Here is a 20,258-nt window from a genome sequence, read left to right as displayed (position 1 = left end):
CAATATAATTTCTAAACTGGGGAATAATAGACCTAATTCTGAATGGTCAGGGAGCGTACAGAAGGACATTGCGTTCTTAGGAATTACTCACCCAATTCGTTAGAATCGACCTGGGTCGAAGTTGACGCGCTTCGTGGCCTTCCATGAGGTGACACCTGTGGCATCTGAACAGTACCGTTAACCTGAGTTGATTCAGGCTCATTGTTTGAAGGCAGGCTGACTCTCCGTTTGGGCAAATCTACAGGCACCTTGGACTTATCAGTGTTATCAATTTCACTAATATTTTCGTAGATAACGTAAGTAGAAGGGGAATCGGTTGAATCGTAACTAGGATCACAGTATTGCGAAATCGTTGGTATTTTATCAACGTTAGGCACTTCATTCTCAGTCGCGCCATCGTCGGCTTCGACCGGAACGTCAACGTTATTTACACTCGGAATGGACGGCTCTATTTCTACAGACACAGCACTATTTTCGAAAATTGGCACAGCTTCGGAATTTTCAATTGCGCTCGCACTAGAACTAACGTTTTGTTTATTATCACTAATGGCACCCTGATTTTGCCCTAGATTAATACTGTTTATTAAGCTATTACCGCTCGCGTTTAAATCGTTTGTAGAGTCACTAGGAACGTTATTTTCGGATTTTTCAACATCGCTTTCTTTTTTGTCGACAATTTCTTCCGTTGGAGTTAAATATCTCTCAGATTCACTGTCAAAAACTTCCCGTTCATCTTTTTCCGGGACCTTTTCATCTTTAACAACAATATCATCTGCTGGACCTATATCTGTGATAACAATTGCTTCTTCACTTTTGTGAACAAGAGTAATTTCTAGAGAATTAGTGAGGAGTTTTTCAGAATTATTAAGTATTTCTTCTAAAATCTCCCCTACTATTTGAGCAGTTGGATAATGTTCTTGATAGTCAACTTTAACCGGGCTGCCAAAGCTAGTACTACTGCCGGTGTGGACTCCATTACAGACCGGAGAATCCACTGGAACATTATCTAAGTTTTGACACTTCATAGGTGAATCTTCTGAAAACTGTGATCCTTTACCAATTTTGTGTTCACTATAGAGGTCACTACTTCTAGAATCCAAAGACACACGTTCACTATCGTCGTTTTTGGTTAAGTATGAGACTGGACTGCCTTCAGACAGAGTTGAGTTGTAGTCACAGCTACAAACTTGTTCAGATTTGTCGTTTTCGTTCATTTCGTGGACTATAGATCCCGAATTGTTCCAGTCCTCTTCCTCTGTATGACGGCCATTGTGAGCTTTTGGTGAGTCTTCATGCCAACCTGATATTGTGCTGATTGGGCGCTGCTGCCTAACTGCGGGATCGGTTATGTGATCTGACCTGTGCTTCTCATAGTTTTCATACATTTGTGAAAACTGTAGCTTAAATTCTTCATAAGAAACCTAGAAAATGTAAAGTTTTAATGAACTGCCTGTTTACAAACTTAGAGTTTTAATCAATTAACTCAAAATTATGTTATACCGGAACAAGAAGAAATGTAGAATTTTAAGGATATGTATATATGATAAGATTCTATATATTTTATGTTAGGCAACCAACCTTAGAATGAACAATGGCCAATGTATCCACCCAGACCCTCCAACCTCCATATTCGTATTTAATAGCATGATGAAGCAACATCCTAAACAGGGAGTAAACCATGTCAGACAGCTTTTGTTCGTCGGTGTTTTGGGGATGGATATAAGCCATCGCGATGAGCCACTCCTGCCACACAGACATTTGCAATACCGTTCTCCTGTTTTCGCGGTTGTTGTTGCACAACAAAGTCATATCAGAAAGAAAAAGCTTTTTTACTTCCAGCAGCTGTTCAGTTTGCTTTGATTGTCGGATTAGTGTAGCTACTACCTTTAAAACCACTAAACAGAAATTTGGGCGTCACTTTTCTACAAAACCAAATATATATTTTACTTTTACTCACTTGGGTTTTCCAATCGAAAATGAGACTCTGGCTCTGGATGTCTTGTGTATAAAATCTGCTGACTAATATGTTCAGTCATAATTTCATACAACACATTGTAAGTGGGCAAAGAAAGTGATTCCTCATTCAGCAATAGCCTATCAGCCAAGGAAGTGTACAAATTAAAAGGACTCATAACGTCATACTTCCTTTTATGTGTACTTCTACTCAGGAAAAACCCTAATAGCTTCAATGCTTGCAACCTAATGAGCTGACCATCAGAAGCAAGTAGTTTGAATATTGTTCTAATCCCTTGCTTGGAATCAAAAGCTGGTACCATGGAGGATGGATGTTCTGACATCAATGATATCAACATCTGCAAGATGTCATGCAAATTCTCATCTTCGTGGATTGTTGTGAGATAATTTAAAATGCTTTGCAGTTCGTCGTCTTTCACTCCATTGCCAATCATGATAAGTTGTTTCAGAAAGAGCAATATGTACGCCCTAATAGCAATAATGTCTTTTTGAACAGGCCTCAATCCATCTGAAAGCAAAATAATGTTGTTCAAAAATAATAGAAGTACTTGCTGAGTTAGATTTAAACTCAATTCTACTCACCAATTCCTTTAGGGGAAATCCCACTCTTGGGCCTGGGATTGACCACCCAATAGTAATACTTCAGGGTGTGGACGGTCTGCAAGACAGTCGAGACCCGTCGAACGTTCGAGTATATTTGGGTGTCTGAGAGAAATTCAGTAGCCAAATAAGAATACAATTTCAACTGAACTGAAGCAGCAGTATAGATCCATAGAGCTGGGTTGAACAATATGTGGTCCAGTAGCTGCCAGGTCAAAAACGAAAAACAAAATAACTAAATCAAAATAATTTATACAGTTCTTGTACCTATTCTAATCAATAAATAATTGATTTTCGTCTCTGCCACAAAATTTGGCCTACCTATTATATCATTAAATCGCTATGATATAAATGTATTTAAATAAAATGTACCTGTTTCAGCAGTAATTCGCTATTGGCACTTAGAGAAGTAATTAGACATTTGGTTAGCCCTAAAAACGAAGCAAGAACGTCAATCGTCAAATGATCCCTAGACGACCTCTGTAACATGAAGCTTATCACCAAAAATCCTCGATTTTGTATCATATGTTGTTGCACGGTATGTGAATTTTCCACCAATTCACATATGAATCCCAATAATTTTGAACTGCATTACCAAAAATAACTTTTATATGAAAAAAGAGACTGAAAAGGGTGATTTACCATAAAGTGTCCTTTTTGGTGTCTGAAGCACCATTGTGTTCATAAGGCAAGTCCAATTGTGAAAACAAAGGGAACAGAACCTGTATTCCGCCAATGGAATTTAAAGTACTGTGGATGGAATGTGTTATCACAGCTTTCACATCCTACAATTGAATTATGATTTAATATGAATATCTTTTACCTTATAAAACTTACTTGCAGCATGAGCGCATGTGGCGTGTGAACGAAATAAGATACATTCCCCTTGGGCGCTGATTGCAAGCATAGTTGAGTGTCTGTAGCAACAGGATTGTACATGAAAACAATCGCGTTTGATAATTTACCATCATAGAGAACCTGAAAATAACAGGATGATGAAAAACTTACCAAATGTATTTTCTAGTTTCTGAAATCATGGGAGATTCGGAATCCGTAAAGTTAGAAAAAAACAAACAGATTATAAGATGTTTCAAATGAAAAAGAAAATTACACTTTTCAGTTTCCTTGCCATAGCTAGAGAATGGATAAAAAATCATTTTTTGTCAATTTGTCAATTTTGATTCACCCAAGTAGTAGAGATACCCAAGTTCTATAATGTCCGTCAATTTATAGATTCGTAAATAACCAAAGAAATGACAGAATGCTAACCAAATAATTCTGATTTAGTCTCTCCACTCATCTTCATACACCGTTCGTGTCTTTACTTGACACGACAAAAAATTTTCAAAAAATGCTCAAATATGAAATCTAATTCTTGATTAGTACTGTGCGCTTCAAATCCTACAATCCTGGGCTCCCCCTATATCCTTAATTTTTAAGACACTCTGTATACACGTGGCCATCTACTCTAAAATCTAATCTGTGTTGCCATCTGTAGATGAGTAATGAAAATAAAAACGAATTCATCTTTCAAAGAAACTTTCACAGGCTACTGTAATACTATTTACCAAACTTCTGGATTCCCTTTACGTCGGTTGTTGAGTTGTTGATGAATTGAACTTGCTGACGTTTCGCCAATCATCCTGTTGGCTTCTTCAGAGTTTAACTCAAACTGACTTGGACCTGCCTATATACCGGAAGCACATATTGCACAGAGACCGATACCTTAATGCATTGTAACATCATGAACCGGTCCAAAAATCATCATTTATCAACCCTCACAATATACAAATTTACCACAACCTCCCAAAGAAAATGAGTCCTTTCTTGCAATCAACGCATCACTGACCACATATCAAAAGTTCTTATCACATTGAAACCAGATTTACCAATTGTCCAAAAATCTTGCATGTATTTAGTTCTTCAACCAAAGAAAATGTCTAAACCAAAAAATTTTAACCGCGACCCAGATCGTTACTTTTCACCAATATGGGAATGTATGTTTTGTATAAGAAGGCATTTGACCGAATTAAACACCAAAAACTAATGAACACTTTACATGAGATCGAGTTGGACAAACGGGATACTATAATCATCTAGAATATTTATAAGGTTGTGTTCGACTGGAAATGAGTAACACCAACTACATCAATATAGAGAGAGGAGTTCAGCAAGGCTGTTTTTTATTTCCTTTGTTGTTTAACATACATGCAGAATAAATCATTACATCATCCCTGCAAGACGGACTAGAGGGCGCTAAGGTTAACGACAGAATCGTTAAAAACATTAGGTACGCCGACGACACTGTCATTATGGCCGAATCGGAAAAACACCTACAAATATTGATGAACACACTGACCAAAGATAGTGTTAAATGGGGTTTAGAGATAAACACCGCAAAAACAAAAACAATGGATTTGGGAACACCAAAGATAATGTCAATACGCAGATTACTCTCAACGGTTAAATTCTTCAAAAAGTTAAGAGCGACATATATCTGGGCAGAGAAATGAATAGCCATCTACACCAGTCAACATGAACATGCTCAACTTACTATGCCACCTCAAGCTGTCCCCACCAGTTTGATTGAAAACAATGAGATGCTACATATGGTCCTTGCTTCTGTACGCATGCGAAACATGGACATTAAAACAAGAAGACGCGAAAAAACTTAACGCATTTGAACTTTCGATGTGCAGAAGAATACTTCAAATTAGCTGGGCCTCTAAGACAACCAATGAAGATGTTCTAACAAGAGTGAACACCCGTCCGGTTGCAACTAGTCTCATTAGAGTTAGAAAAACTTCCTACTTGGACACATAATGCGCCATGAACAGTACGAACAATTGCAGTTAATCCTGGACGGTAAAATTTAGGGTAAGAGGCAGAAAGAAGAAATCGTGGCTCAGAAACATTAGAGACTGAATACACACCAATGGTAACACACCACTTCATAAAGCCCACAATAGGGGAGACTGCTATACTGGTCGCCAACCGCGCAAGAGAAGGCACATAGGAGGAGGAAGAGGAATATGGGAATTGGTCGTCCGATCAATTTTTATGATGTCCCTCATTTAGCTCCGCCCCCTCAAACAGCATATAAGCACATACAGAGTAGAATGCAAATCAGTTTCAGATAATCTCCGAAGAAGTCAACAGCATGATTGGTGAAATGTCAACAAGTTCGATTTATCAACAACCCATCAAGAAGTTGTGTAAATAGTATGAATAGCAATTCTTTGACCTGTGCTGCAATCTGTGGGTGTGACGAAACTTCATTGATTAGGAATCTATATGATGTGCTGCCACCTGTAGATAAAGGGTAAAACTAAATCCCATTTCTTCGTTAGAAATCTGTAAATTCTTTGCCTAATTAGGAATCTGTAATTTGGATATCTCAATATGTCCCCGGGGGACGGTCGATGCAGAACTTACGTATTCTTACTACTTGAAATTTTATAATATGTAAAAATATTTCTTGCTCTAATAAACATAGCAACCGACTTCATCTGTCAATGAACATGCAATTGATGAGAAATGTGCCAAAATTTTGGTTTACAAAAGAACTTTATGAAGTCCGCGAGTAGTATTGTTTAATAGTAATAATAATAATAATAATAATAATTATTATTATTATTATTATTATTAATATTATTATTATTATTATAATAATAATAATAATAATAATAATAATAATAATAATAATTATTATTATTATTATTATTATTATTATTATTATTATTATTATTATTATTGTTATAATAAATGAAAATGTTGGTATCTATAACTGTGCACTTAGGTCAACAGTTTAAAATGAACATTACTAAACATATGTTATATAAAAACTAATATTCAAAAAAGACGACAAAAAAAAATAAAAGGTAAAAATTTGGAACCAGTACATAATTCAATTATGAAGTGCAGCTCATACACAATTATTTGCTGTAAACGACTAAAACACTATTGATCTAAATGCAGGCAGATCTGCGAACTAAATTACTTGACACTGGACAGAACCTTCGCTATTCTTTCTCGAGTCCCTTTTATGAAATGTTTTCATGTGCGAATCCTATATTGAGAGATACAGTGCTTAAATATAGAGTGCATAACTGCACAAAAAATGTCCTATTAGAGAAAGATATTTAAAAATTTAACAGTTGCAGCGCTTTTTGAAAACGTTAAAGTTGGTATATACTATTAATGTTATTAACCTGTGACAGAGTATCTTAATGAATTAGTAAAGTTAATATTAAGGAACTTATTTAGCTAAATAAATTAATAACTAAAAATAATTGATAATAATAATGAATTTTATTTAACTAAATGTGATTCTCGCCAGTGAAAATGAATTAGGTAAAAGAAAATAAAAACACATTAACGGAGAGTAATTTGCAAAATACATACCAATTCATTATAATGGAATAGCAAAATAAATAATAAAATAAAATAAAAAATGCTTACTATGCGTGCATCTGCAGCAGTCAAAATCATGCTTTGTGTTTTGTCACTTCCACTCACCCTTTTATGATTGTCTGGTAAATTTATGTTGCATTCGTTGTCAAATCGAAATTGGCTCTACATCAAAAAGATTTTGATTATCAATCAGTTCATAAAAAGCTACTTTTTACCTTATATCCTGGACCCAATCGATGCATTGCACAAATCTGATGTGTTGTAAGAGCCTCATTGAATAGATAGATTGCGGACATTTGACCACAGAACACTCTTTCCTCATCTAATTCGGGTGTGGCCCCTATATAACACTTATCAAAAGGCTAAAACAAATTATTTTTACCGTTTGTTATCATTGCCTCTCAATACAACTTACTTCATTTGTTGAAACAAACCATGCCATTTCAGTACTGGAAGCTAATTGACCATTAACAAGACATTTGATTTCACTTTTTGTCCATCTGTTGTAAATATAAACTACAGCCAACATGTACCACTATGGAAAAAAATAATTAGCTTCACCTCAATTAGAAGAAAACATTATTTTAAAGGTGTTTTTTGTGAACCTTGTGAACAAACCAAGCACAAGTGAAGTTGACAGTTGAAAATAACATACCTTTCTTGGTTGAAATTCATATTTAACACAATGCTGAAAACCTTTCCCTTTGATTTTCATTGATGTTAATACTAAACAATTGCCAACAAAGTGAGCGGTGTATCCCACACCCTTGCTCGTCTTAAAGCTAAAATAACAGAACATAATTCATGTGATGTCTCTTTTAGAAAAAAATTCTTACTTACCAATACAAATATGGCTTTTCCCTTTCAATGTTAACTGAATTAATAGGATCTAACCTAAACCAAGTTGTAAAAGTAAAACCATTCTCATAAGGCCACTTTGATAGTGGCGGTAATACTATAGCCTAAAATATAACTCATGAGAAAAGTGGACAGTATAAATACTTTAAGCACTTACTGATCCTTTTCGTCCAGGAAAACTAAAAAATACATCTGGTCCTGTTCTTTGTGGCATTTGTCGTAAAACATTTAGTAGTTTGGCTGAATGCCTGGGCTAGAAATAAAATTCTAATATTTGAATTTGAATGTTTCAATCAATCAAGAGGTTTTAAGTAAAATTAGTGCAATTAGGAATGAAGAAGCAATAAACAGAAATAAATATTCTTACCCACTTTCCATTAACCACTTTCATAGCTCCAAACAGCAACTTTAGTTCCTTTACTGTTATACTATAACTTGCTAACACACCTAACATCTCAATAAGTAAATCTAAAAAATGGAAAGTTCTTTTCTTGTGACAAAGCTAACAAATGTTGAACTACAATACCAAAAATAATAATTTGTGAAGTTATAAATTAATAAAAGTTGGTTAGTTAATCCTTATTAAAAATTAAAACATCATGAAGAATACTTTTGTTAATCAGTTTACCTGCCACTATAGGATCTGCATTCCTTAGCCTTTTCAAAACATGCTCTATAAGTCTTATATCAGTGCATGCTTGGAGATTTCTAACGCTTTTCTTGAGAATTGCAATAAATACACTCCATATTTCAGCCTAAAAGGAAATACTATAGGTTAAGCAAAACTATTTAAAAAATTTACCTGTAGATTTGTAGGACAATGATCCAAGAGTTCCAGCATATGCCGGATATTCTGTACATCTTGGATAATGAAGTTTAATTCCATATCAAATTCACCACCCACCAACTGAAACAATAAAATAGACATTTATTTGATTTCTATGCTTAGAATGCTCATGTTATCTTAAACCCCAAGATTATAATTAGTTGTAGTGCTTCCTAGTATTTTACATGTATAAAAAGCAGCAGTGCATTATTTGTAAACATAATTATAAACTTGATATCTGATAAATTGAAGAAGTTAAAATAATAACTAAAAATCTCTCCTAATAGAAATGAAACAAAAATATTCTTTTGACTTACCAACTGCAAAACTGTATTTACAACTTCTTTGTTCGAAACTTGCCCGACTTCTATAAATCCAATTAGAACTGCAAATTTCAAGCTATCATTCATAGACATTTTCACCACATCTTCGGGGCGTTTGATGTCACTTAGGGGCGGTTTTGTTAAGTCCGCCATTGTGTATTATTATTAACAACGATTTAAGCACTTTGACGTAAATCGTATACTGCTACATTTAAGATAAATAACAAAAAAGTTGTTTTGATAATTCATCATAGCAAGAACGAATTGTAACATTGCATTTCTGTGCCAAATTGAAAAACACAATACTGACAACCATCTGACAAGTTAAATTGACGTAGGAAAAAGTGACACTAGCAGGGCAAAGTGACGGTAGTTAAGATCGAAGATTAGTTTAGAGCTGAAGCGACCATTAGGTTAAGTCTAATGATGACGTCATAACAAAAATTATTTGTCCTTTAAATTGATCGTTTGCAAGGGATATTTTTATTCCTTAATTGTGTTTTGAAAACGGTGCGCTTTATTGTAAATGAAATATAGAATATATTACTTAAATCACTTTTTTTGTGACGTAGTAATAAATTCTACCTCACTTCACAGGCACTAATATTCGAGTGGAGTCGGAAAGCCAGGAATTTAAATTAAATCATTCAATTATCTAAAATACTTTACTAATAAAAATTCGTATAATTATTGGAGTGGTATATTACGTAATGATTTGGATACAAAACTTTAATTGCAAAATTTAGGCTATCTATTCTAACTACACACTATCGTCTGGTACCACAATCAAAAAGTGTTGGCTTTCCTCTGCCTGATGATTGTCATGGTGCGCATGTTTTGGACATCCAGATTTGGCTTTAGGCCCTTTTGATTTCGCTCGTTTTTTGGCTCTATGTTTCTTTTTCTTTTTTTTGATTCTATCACTTGGTTTCTCTTCAGTGTTATAGACCGCAATGAATGCTTGTGGATTGACAGGGGGGGCAAGAGGGGTGTGAATTTCTTTAGCTTCACTTTCCTGATTAATCAATTGTATGTGATTATGTGCTATTATTGGTCTACTAAATTTCGCGCTTTCCTGTGATTCTCTACCACCATCTGAAGTATCTTCATTTCTGGATTGAATAGTTTTAGTCACTTCTTCATTTTGAAGTTGTGTTTGTTCGATATTCTCAACTCTAATTGGATACAATTCTGGAGGTTCTGTCGCCACATTGTCATTGGACTGAAAGCTGTTTGTAGGTTTATTGTATTGGTTATCTCTACCTGAATACAGTAAATTTTCACTAGGAGTTGAATAGGTGGAATGTCTTAACGTTTTAGTCGCTTGTGGGACTATCGCATCGATGCTAATTGGATAATATTTTAAATTAGCGTGTTCGTTCAAGGCGTTAGGGGCTTGAAGCACTTTCTCCTCATGATGGAGATGCTCAACATTAGCTGGATAATACTTTGTAATAATTTCTTCTCCCAACAAAGTGTTAATCGCTTTGGGAGCTTCAATATTATTCTGCACCGCCTGCCGTTCAACACTAAAAATGTTTACAGGCTGGTTTAATGCGTTATTTGTCGATTGTTGAATTTCATCTTCTTTAGACTGGCGTTCTAGGACAACGCTAATGGGCTTCAATTCCGAATTAACTGTCTTCGCATCTTCTTGTTTAGGTGGTAATTCGTGAACTTGGTAGGCTACGTGACTATGACTTCCTTTGCCTCCGTGATCGTCCCCATGTTTTTTTTTCCCACCGCCGCCACCACCATCGCCACCTGTGCCATGACCTTCGCTGTATGCCCATTTTTTCCCAGTTTTTTCGCCATCTTCTTCACCGTGCTTAGTATGGTGAGATTGGTGAATATCGTGTCCAGCTTCTTCATCATGTCCCTGCTCTTCTTTGTGATATGTGCCCTTTTGATGATCCGATTCTTTGCCGTAATGATCCTTGTGACTGCCTCCTTTATCGAAGTCGCCTTTTTTGTACCCGCCCTGAAAACGAATTGAACTATATTCTACGTAATTTGCAAAAAGGAGGAGTGCAAACCTTCTTGTAGCTGTCTTCGTGATGGTAGCCTCCGTGTTTTTCAAACTCGCCGCTCTCATCGTCCTCTTCAAAGAATTCGGTTTTCTTGTCGAACTCGTCTTTCTTGCGGATGCTGTGAGAACCTTTGGTACTGTGGCCTTTATTATGTTCTCCGTGTTCGCCATACTGCAAACCGTGTTATTTATTACTATCGGAATGGACGGAATTTTTTACTAAAAAGCTGCAAGATTGGTTCGGCTTATTTTAGTCAATAAAATGAGAATAATATACAAAAATAAATACAAATATTGTAGAGCTAATGTTTATACTAAACCATGCAAGCAGTTATTGGATACGATTAGATACTTACATCTTTTATCGAACTAAATAAGAATAATTAACCAGAAAATGTTGCGGCTAACCACAATACTGCAACCCAATTTTCATAATTTTGCAGTCGTACAAAATACTAAACAGAGCGATACGAAATATAGTAATGGCGACACAACTTTGTTTCGGTGTGTGCGTTTTTCGAGCACTTAGGATATTTAGAAATAGATATAAAAAAATATATATAACTTTTGCTCTGAATTACTGACAAAATCTTGGAGGACATAGGGATCTCCGATTTAAAGAAAAACATGATATACATTAGATATGCTGCGAAATTGTTATTTTGGTATTTGTCACTTTATAAACAATTTTGTTTTTCTAAATACGATATTATCAATTGCTTCAACTTTAAATTGCTGACAAGCAGTCGAATTACGCTTACCTATTATTCCAAATGTTTAAAAAACAGAGCAACGAAATAAAAATTATAAAAAAATTATAAGATAATAATTTAAATTTATAACGTCACCTTCTGTTTATTTTAACTATAAACATATTTTTTTTAATAATTAATATAACTAAAAAATATTTCTATTATATATTATCTACCAAAACTAGATGTATATTTGTGACAAGAAAACAGTAACATAACAAAAATGAAAAAATATGATGTACGAATATTTTAATGCAAAACGAGAACACAAAATAGAAATAAAAATGAAAGGTTCAGGAACATCCTTGTGGTCAAGGTCAAGGTCACTGTGATACCTTTCCACCTAACCGCCATGGAAGGAGAAGCAGTGCGCAGCACCAGTGTCGAAATTAGTTATCAGTTTTATGATGGGTGTAATAATTTGTATGACAATTTTAATTTGCTTTTGCTTAATGTAAGTACGCATATGTAGCGTGTCCAGAAACTGTTCGAAATACAGCGTCGCTTAAATGAAAACAAAGCAGCGTATGCATATGCCAAAAAAAATAATCTAGCTGAAATGTTCAAATTTTCAGGATATAGGTAGAAGAATAAGGCGATGTTAAAAATGGGTAAAAAAATAGGCCTATTATGTTGCGTAAGGCCAAAGGAACAAGAACTTCTTTTCTCGATCCTCTCTTCAATTTTATTGACTCCTTTCTAGTCCACTCGTTATTTAAATGTGTTTTAAAATTGAATAAGAATACCAAACCTACTATCCTGAAATCTTATTTTTGTTGTATTTCGGTATTTATCTTGACCAAACATAAATGTTACACATGGTTGAAAAGTATTTTTAAATAGGATTTTGGCTTCGGCCGTACGTAACATAGTAGGCCTAATTTTTTTAAAGCCGTTTTTTGCGTCGCCGTATCCTTTTACCCATATCCTGAAAATTTTTATATTTCAGTTTCTATAATAAGGAAAACATTGTTTTTAAAAAATGGTTGTTTTCCTTTTTCATTCTGTATCTACGTACGGGTATCGATTGAAAATAAAACAAAATTAGATTATTTTTGGGCTACTTTCTTTCCATTTAAGCGACGCTGTCTCTCTTACAGTATGTACATGATTTTATACTAGGCACTCGGTATAATCACTATATCTGGCTCACATTGTGAAGCATAATAATTATTATTTCCCCATAATTTATAGTTTTATAATTTAAAGAACTTCAACTCATCATTAAGGATCGACTCCTGATTACAATTTTGCCAGTGTATAAAAATTTCCAAAAACACTTTGTGAATTCCAGAGAAGAACATTGTTTCCAAGTGATTATTGTGATTAAGTATGGGAACTGCAATCAGTCTTTAAAAGTTTTATTGAATGTTGTGAAAGAAACAAATTAAAGAAGTCCTTTAAAATAACCTTTTCTAGGCTCTAAAATAATTTTGGTTACAGAGGTATTAAGTCAGGGAACTCGAGGTAAATTTCAGCAATCGTAAATCTGTGATTCTTTATATGACACCATTAACTCGTCTTTCCATAACATTTTGACAACTTTTTGACGGTCTGGCAGTGGCTATATTGGTTGTCGAATACCGTAAGGTCATTGGTTAAAAATGAGATTGTAAATCTTGCGCATGCGCATGTTGAATGGAACTTCTCAAAATTTGTCCCTGTACTATAAGGACATGGGGGACTCTGAATGACTATTAGCTACATGAGATTAACAGATTAAAAAGCATTCAAAAAACGTTATATCTACTTTATCTTGTGCTCTAATTCCATCCAAAGCTCAATTAGTCTCACTATGAAGTAAAACTTGGGCGTCTTCAATTAATAAAACTGAGCTACAGAAAATTGGTTTTATAAGTTCTATTTATACATACACTATTCTCTAATAAAAAAATATATATTGTTAAGAAACTGAAATTTATTTTATTGTGACTTTTATAACACCAATTCCTCAGTAAACTCCCCTAGTGACTCACATGCAAAAGAAGTAGAATCATTACTTTCGTCACATATTTCACATAAGTCTTAAAAAACTAGCGATTAATGTTTTTCTATAATTCTATTTACAGTTAATCATGTGGTCGTGGTAAGAATATGTCCTCTCCAGTAGCATACCCATAAAAATTAATCATACTTTGATTTCCTGTAATTTTTCTTTTTTTGTTACTTTCAAGAAACCGACGAAATTGACTTTCGCGAAAGTAGGTCTATACGCTCATCATTAAACTCGTTTGGTTAATTAGTTTACTAAATTTTCGCATAAACCTTTATCTAATTAATATCTACGAAGTAATAGAATATTTATATATACTCTGTGTATAATGTTTGTACAGGGTTTGCACTTTATTAGGGGCCTGTAGCTTTTCTCATGTTTATACAAAACTTTTATAGTTTAAATTAAACTTCAAAATTATTTATTTTTTATATATACATACATTAGTTTAAAAATGGAACACCCTATATATTTTTATATTTTTTGAATCCTTGCCAAAAATAAAGGTAACTTTTATAGAAACTACTTATTCGAATTTTGCGTAGTTTAGACAGAAATTAAGATTATTTATTATATATGATCTTGCACGGCTGGCAGTAATTATTTTAAAATTTTACAGAGTGTCTTAAATCAAAGGACATTTTTTTAAAATTTCAACTTGTAGTATTTTTTTTCTTTTAATGAGACGCCCATGTTGTTGATATTTTTTCTCAAAGCGGGTCAAAATACCTATAATTCGTTATCAAACTCTTGACTGGAACCTTCGACGCTGTACTAACACACAATAATGCGTTTTACCACAAACCAAAACTCAATTTTACCAGTTTTAATCTTCTCCTGAAGATGCCAACTTGGTTGGCGAAACGCGCGTCGAGTAGGTAAAATTGAGTTTCGGTTTGTGGTAAAACGCGTTATTGTGTGTTACCTATAGTTCGGTATATAGTAGGTATATGTCCTATACCTATATCTAATCGTTTTCCAAATTTTTAAAAATAAACTCGCTGACGAAAAATACTGACACCAATATTTTAAATAATTTTATATTATGGAACAATTTAATAGGATTTCGCATATTTAAATAAAGTTTTCATTAATAGTAAAAAATTCCCAAATTTTTATTTGGAAAAACACACATTACTGGAGTGATGAAAATAAGAAAAGGACGTTGGAAGTAAAACGACAAGGTACACGATCTGTGAAACTGTGGTGCGGAATATACCGATCAAAGGTTATAGGGCCAATTTTCTTAAATGAAAACTTAAACTCTAGACGATATTTTAATATGCTCAGAAATGAAATACAACGATTAATAGTAAATAAAATACCGGCTTGTGAACGTGCTCAATTAATATGGCAGCAAGATGGCGCTCCGTACCACCGGGAAAACGATATCGCTGAATTTTTAAATGAAAATCTTTGGATAGGACAAAATGGAAACATCTGGTGGCCACCTCGAAGTCCAGATCTTACCCCACTGGGCTTTTTTTAGGGGTACAATTAAAGATATGGTATATAAAGAAAGATGCACTACGGCAAATGAACTATTAGAGAACCTGTAGTTCAACTAAATAACATCGACTTTGTTTCTAATGCTCTAAACCATATAGAGGTTGTTTATACAACCTGTTGAAAACCTACTGTAGATTTTCTATTTTGTTTTACCGTAGTTCCTTTTACTTGTTACTGTTACTTGTTTTAAAATTTTAATCTTCTATCGTAATTATAGATATTATTTAACATCGTTAACGATATAAAAAATGATGACGTTTTAATTTCCTAAATCTATAAATCTGTGTATTGCCTTACCTACAAAAAAGGCCGATCATCCATTGCAAAAATCCTTAAAATTAATTAAAAAATAAGAATTATACGCTTTTTTAAAATTCTTTAAAATAATTAGGTGTCAGTATTTCGAAAACTATTAGACTTAGATACAGGACATATATGTACCAAATTATAGATATTTTGACCCGCTTGGAGAAAAAATATCAAAAACATGGGCGTTGCTATGAAAAAAATGGAAACTGCAAGTTGAAATTTTAAAAAAATATCCTGTATAATCTTAAAATACCTAGTCATCGCAGATCGTTAGAAGGAAGTCTTCTAAAAATGTGTTTAAAATATCTACTAAGAACATAATTTTGCATAAAAAAATATTTAATCTCAATTTCTGCCTAAACTATCCAAAATTCGATAAAGTAGTTTATATAAAAATTACCTTTATTTTTGGCAACGATTCTAAAAACAAATGGCGGTCCAGCACTTATCGGACACCTTGTAAATATATAAAAAATAAATAATTTTACAATTTAATTTAACCAATAAAACTTTTGTATAAACTTTTTTTCTAAAATCAGTAGTTCCCGAGAAAGGGTATAGGCTGGTATATAATGTGCCCACCCTGTACATTATGCAGAGTAAAGAAATAAAGAAATAAATAAATACCTCTGATCCCTTGTGACCGCCTTCCTCTTTATGATGCTCCCCGAAATACCCATCGTGATGCTTGTGTCCTTTTTTGTGGCCTCCGTGTTCCCCGTAATTTTTTTCGTCGTCCGCTTTGTCGTGGTGTCCTTTTTCCGATTTCTTGTGATGGTGATGACCGTCGTACTCTTTATGTCCTTCCTCGCCAAACTCTCCTTTATGGTCAGAGTGGAAATCTTTGCCGCCGCCCTTTTCAAAATCACCACCCGCGTCCTGATGTTTATTCCCGTGCTCGTTATTATGTCTCACGTTTCTAACACCGTGAGCAGATTGCTCACCGCTACTGTCAGAAGGCTGACCTCTTTGGTGAACCACCGGGGTAAATCCATCGTAGTTTTGATCAACCGCTTCGTCAGTCTTTTCGTTGGTGTATGAGAACGCTAGCGCTGGTTTGAGGACTTTTTCCACTTTTTCACTGGCTACGCTCTCCGGACTAGAAGCGTCGCCGTTAACGCTGTAGACCAAGGGCAAAGGTATTCCTGGAGGATTAGCCACGTTTTCCACGAAAATAGGCCTGGGTTCTGCCGCAGACGCTACCAGATCTACATCGAAATCGAGTGGTGCGAGTAGAGACCGCCCGTTGACCACAATGGAAAAACTTAACAGAAACAGCCATTGGCCGTTTCTCGCACTGATCACGCTCATTTATACAAATATGACATTTATAAATTCGGACTGCGAGCAAGCAAATGTTTTAAATATTCCCATTCAACAATATATATAACGGCCGCGGTTATTTTAATGGCGATAATTGGATTTTACAAAATATTTAGATTAATAGGCGTGCAGAATTAAAACTGGTCGCTTAGGGGAACAATATGAAAGCGACACCGGAGCACTTAAACAATTCAAATCTTGCGGTTTTCGTTTAAATGGGATTTAGGTAATCCGTTTTTTACGTTCGAATTGTCGCATTAGACGTTGCTTTCACCATTAGTTGCAGGATTGCGACGGGCTGAATTAATTATGTCATCATCGATCTGCTTCCTCCGTTCTGTCACAAAATAAACGAATAAACGGTTCCACTCCATGCTTGAATAGTTGTTAGCGGGTGATGAACCGGGAACGACGAAGGAATATGCGAAGTAACTGTCGATCTGTATCCACCTCTTCCCAGATAAAAAAACTTATCTTTTGATTTCGCACATTGTTCTACTGCGTTATGCATGCATCTTTATTACATGGATGTTAATCTAATAGTTCTAATATTTCGTGCGTTCTTCTTGGTCATTTCTATTATGTTTGATTGGCTATTGCTTCCTTCGTTTGTGTTTCATAACAAATGCGGAAAACGCAAGGGGTGAGCTCAAAAACAAACTATTTTTTATCTTAGAAACCAATAAAATATTGCGGAAGTATTACTTTGGTTTCACAGATCGATCTGTATCTTTTCTGCAGTCGTATTTAAATACTAGGCAGCAGTTCGTTAGAACTAATATCGGTATATCAGATGTGGGTAACGTTATTTCGGGTCTCCCACAGGGTTCAATTCTTGGACCTCTGTGCACATTTGATATGTCTAAGGAAGTCAAATTTTCTCAAATTCATTCAAATGCTGATGACACCCAGCTGTTTCACACATTTGACTCAGCTAATTATGATAACGTTGAAGCTAATCTTAGTCTTTCTCAGTATAGTAAAAAACACAATCTTAAGCTAAATTCTAAAAAAAATACAAATTATACTATTTTCTCCCCCTGGAAGCTATAATTTTTTGGGTGATCATATTAAAATTCAATTGGAAAATGAAGATCTTAAATTTACAAATGAAGCAAAAAACTTAGGAGTGATAATGGATGATTAATTGAGATGTAGTGGCCACATTTCTAATTTATGTAAAACTGATTGATAACTGCTTTAGCTATAGTGCCATTAATGATTATAATAAATATTTTGAATTTAGCTCAGTTTTAGTATTTAGCAAAAAATGTAAGGTCCATTTGGAATTACAAAAGTATCTGTGTTAAACAAATTAGTATTTTACCAATAATGAATTTTTAGACTCTTATTATGATTATAGCTTACTGTTTCATTATTATTGTAATATTCGGTTAAGATTCGGTAGCTGACATCAAGATTTTAAGATAGACTTCGCCGTTTGAGATGTGTAACTCTTTTAGTCTGTATGAAGTAATTTTGTCCAAACCTTGTTTGTTAACTAATTGTTAACTAAATTTTAAGACAAACTTATGTAATGACAAATAACTTTTGATGAACGGGTTTATAAGAAACTTTGTCTCGTTCAACTTTTTCATAAAACTTACAGTTTTCAAATAAAAAAAAATTGCATGTCAACAAAAAATATTTTAGAAAGGTTGTTGGGTTCAAACAGTTGTTGCAACAATATTTATCAAATTATCTCCTAAACAATTACAATTTAAAAATAATTTATTAATAAACATTTCTGAAACTAATTCACGCCCGTACCTAAGATGCCCCCCCCCCCCAGGAAAGGTTATTTCACCGTTTAATTAAAACTCTAATTATTGTGGAACAATTAAATGATTAGATTTTTTTTATTAAATTAGTCATATTTAAGCAATATTAAGAAAGCCTTCAGAAATGACGGCAGCCCAGTAGATTTTTTTATCTAATTTTTTATCACTCTATTCATTGCTTTAGATTTTTTTTTGTTTGAAAACAGTAAGAATTATGAAAAAAATACAGGAGACAAAAGTTATATCAAACAAATATTTTTTTATGTCATTGCATAAGTTTTTCATACATTTAGTTAATACTCATTAAAAAAAATATACAGAAAGTGTAATACCGTCGTAATATTTTATTGTTCTATCTATTTTGATTTTTAAGTTAAAAAAAATTAAAAAAAAACTTGTAAGATTTCCATTTTCAGATATCCGAATAGTTTTAAATATTTTTAAAGTTAACTAATTAAGCAGATATCGAAAGTCAGCAAAAAAACTTGGGGGTATTTTAGAAACGGATCAATTGTTTAATGAAATAATTTAATTTGACTCAAACATTAAATTTTTAGTTTAAAAAATTGAAAATTGAAAACAAACTATACTTACTTAGCATTCATGAATTTGTAGGTTCCGTGATTGCTGAATTTTTAACGCTTGTTTTATTTTGGAACAAATTATACATTAAATTGGTTTCCAATCTTTTGGGATATATTAGACACATTTTTCAGCGTACAGGGGTATAGCAGGTTGCAATCAAAATTTAATATGAGATGGTCGATGTTAAGTTTCATTTAACATGAAATTAAACTCCACCACGACAATGCAACCGTTTACTGACGACTCCGTACAATACGCGGCTAGGCAAGTGACTCCCCTGGATCGTCCTAGGAAAACGTACCGCATCACGGTTTACAAAAAAACACCTAAACTAAACTGCGATATGAAACACTCGCATATAGAACACCTTCCCCCTATAATAAACTGAAACTAACTTAACTCTAGTGGTGTTTATGTACACTTGCATGTAGATATGAGTGTCACGTTTACTGGGCGACTAGTAAACGATCTGGTGGGTTAATCTTACTACGTCTACGAAGCACACGCGCACCGTGGCCACCTGGGACGATTGTCGCTGGGGTTGTTTTCACTGGGTGAGATGACGTCTTCACTTTCTGAGTCGGATGTTTCGCTGTCGCTAGACCTAACTGAAGTTACAGTATTACTTGATCTGTTTCTTGTTACGTTGGCACGTGGAGTCATAGAGTTTTTTTTATTTGGGGCTGTCATGAAGTTTTCCTTGCTGGGGCAAGACTTGTCGTTGCAATGATACTTTTCTAACTGACCAACTCAACCACATAAGTTCTTCGGCCAAGTATATCTCGAACTACCCCTTGACACCACCTGCTTTTATCCGAGTTTAGTCCCGGGTACATACTTTCTCCCCAATCGACAATGACAGTTCCCCTTTCTTTTTGTGCTTAAGTTCTAGGTTGTATTGTTTTTTTTTACAATATTTTCGGTCGAAGGAAAAAATTAAATCAAATCTAGTGTGTAAAAAGCGATCAAAAAGCATTTTTGCT

General features: G+C 34.2%; 2 protein-coding genes across 15 annotated transcripts in view; both read right to left on the bottom strand.

Annotated features, from left to right (window-relative positions):
• The window catches only part of LOC132704655 (neurobeachin), a 121,220-nt gene extending 111,902 nt beyond the window's left edge, over window positions 1-9,318 (bottom strand). For 8 of the 14 annotated variants that reach the window (XM_060674796.1, XM_060674797.1, XM_060674802.1 and 5 more), the window contains exons 1-17: window positions 8,989-9,318; window positions 8,648-8,752; window positions 8,474-8,600; window positions 8,213-8,313; window positions 8,003-8,098; window positions 7,828-7,949; window positions 7,643-7,769; window positions 7,403-7,522; window positions 7,203-7,349; window positions 7,036-7,149; window positions 3,412-3,552; window positions 3,217-3,359; window positions 2,947-3,160; window positions 2,557-2,809; window positions 1,958-2,482; window positions 1,579-1,895; window positions 92-1,421 (exon numbers count right to left, since the gene is read on the bottom strand). In XM_060674796.1, coding sequence (XP_060530779.1) covers window positions 92-1,421; window positions 1,579-1,895; window positions 1,958-2,482; window positions 2,557-2,809; window positions 2,947-3,160; window positions 3,217-3,359; window positions 3,412-3,552; window positions 7,036-7,149; window positions 7,203-7,349; window positions 7,403-7,522; window positions 7,643-7,769; window positions 7,828-7,949; window positions 8,003-8,098; window positions 8,213-8,313; window positions 8,474-8,600; window positions 8,648-8,752; window positions 8,989-9,147 — 4,141 coding nt within the window. In that variant the 5' untranslated portion in view covers window positions 9,148-9,318. The remainder of the gene's footprint in view (window positions 1-91; window positions 1,422-1,578; window positions 1,896-1,957; window positions 2,483-2,556; window positions 2,810-2,946; window positions 3,161-3,216; window positions 3,360-3,411; window positions 3,553-7,035; window positions 7,150-7,202; window positions 7,350-7,402; window positions 7,523-7,642; window positions 7,770-7,827; window positions 7,950-8,002; window positions 8,099-8,212; window positions 8,314-8,473; window positions 8,601-8,647; window positions 8,753-8,988) is intronic. The other 6 variants (XM_060674799.1, XM_060674808.1, XM_060674800.1 and 3 more) reach the window with 3 other exon arrangements.
• Window positions 9,319-9,692: 374 nt separating this feature from the next.
• On the bottom strand, window positions 9,693-20,189 carry LOC132704686 (uncharacterized). Its single transcript, XM_060674859.1, has 4 exons — window positions 19,285-20,189; window positions 16,214-17,915; window positions 11,031-11,195; window positions 9,693-10,975 (listed from the first exon to the last, which is right to left on the bottom strand). The coding sequence occupies exons 2-4, from the start codon at window positions 16,895-16,897 to the stop codon at window positions 9,755-9,757; spliced, it is 2,070 nt and encodes a 689-aa protein (XP_060530842.1). The 5' UTR covers window positions 16,898-17,915; window positions 19,285-20,189; the 3' UTR covers window positions 9,693-9,754.
• Window positions 20,190-20,258: the final 69 nt, after the last annotated feature.

The sequence above is a fragment of the Cylas formicarius genome, unplaced genomic scaffold (genome assembly GCF_029955315.1).
Source record: "Cylas formicarius isolate icCylForm1 unplaced genomic scaffold, icCylForm1.1 PGA_scaffold_7__23_contigs__length_41026272, whole genome shotgun sequence".
NCBI classification, from domain to species: Eukaryota; Metazoa; Arthropoda; class Insecta; order Coleoptera; family Brentidae; genus Cylas; species Cylas formicarius.
Note: the sequence above shows the minus strand (reverse complement) of the source record. Positions and strands in the feature narration are given on the sequence as shown.

Excerpts from the sequence above, each read along its gene's own strand:
- LOC132704686 (XM_060674859.1), bottom strand. The coding sequence starts at position 16,897 with ATGAGCGTGATCAGTGCGAGAAACGGCCAATGGCTGTTTCTGTTAAGT. Across the intron at positions 11,196-16,213 it reads GCGGTCACAAGGGATCAGAG|TATGGCGAACACGGAGAACA; the intron begins GTATTTATTTAT and ends CACGGTTTGCAG. Across the intron at positions 10,976-11,030 it reads ACGAAGACAGCTACAAGAAG|GGCGGGTACAAAAAAGGCGA; the intron begins GTTTGCACTCCT and ends ATTCGTTTTCAG.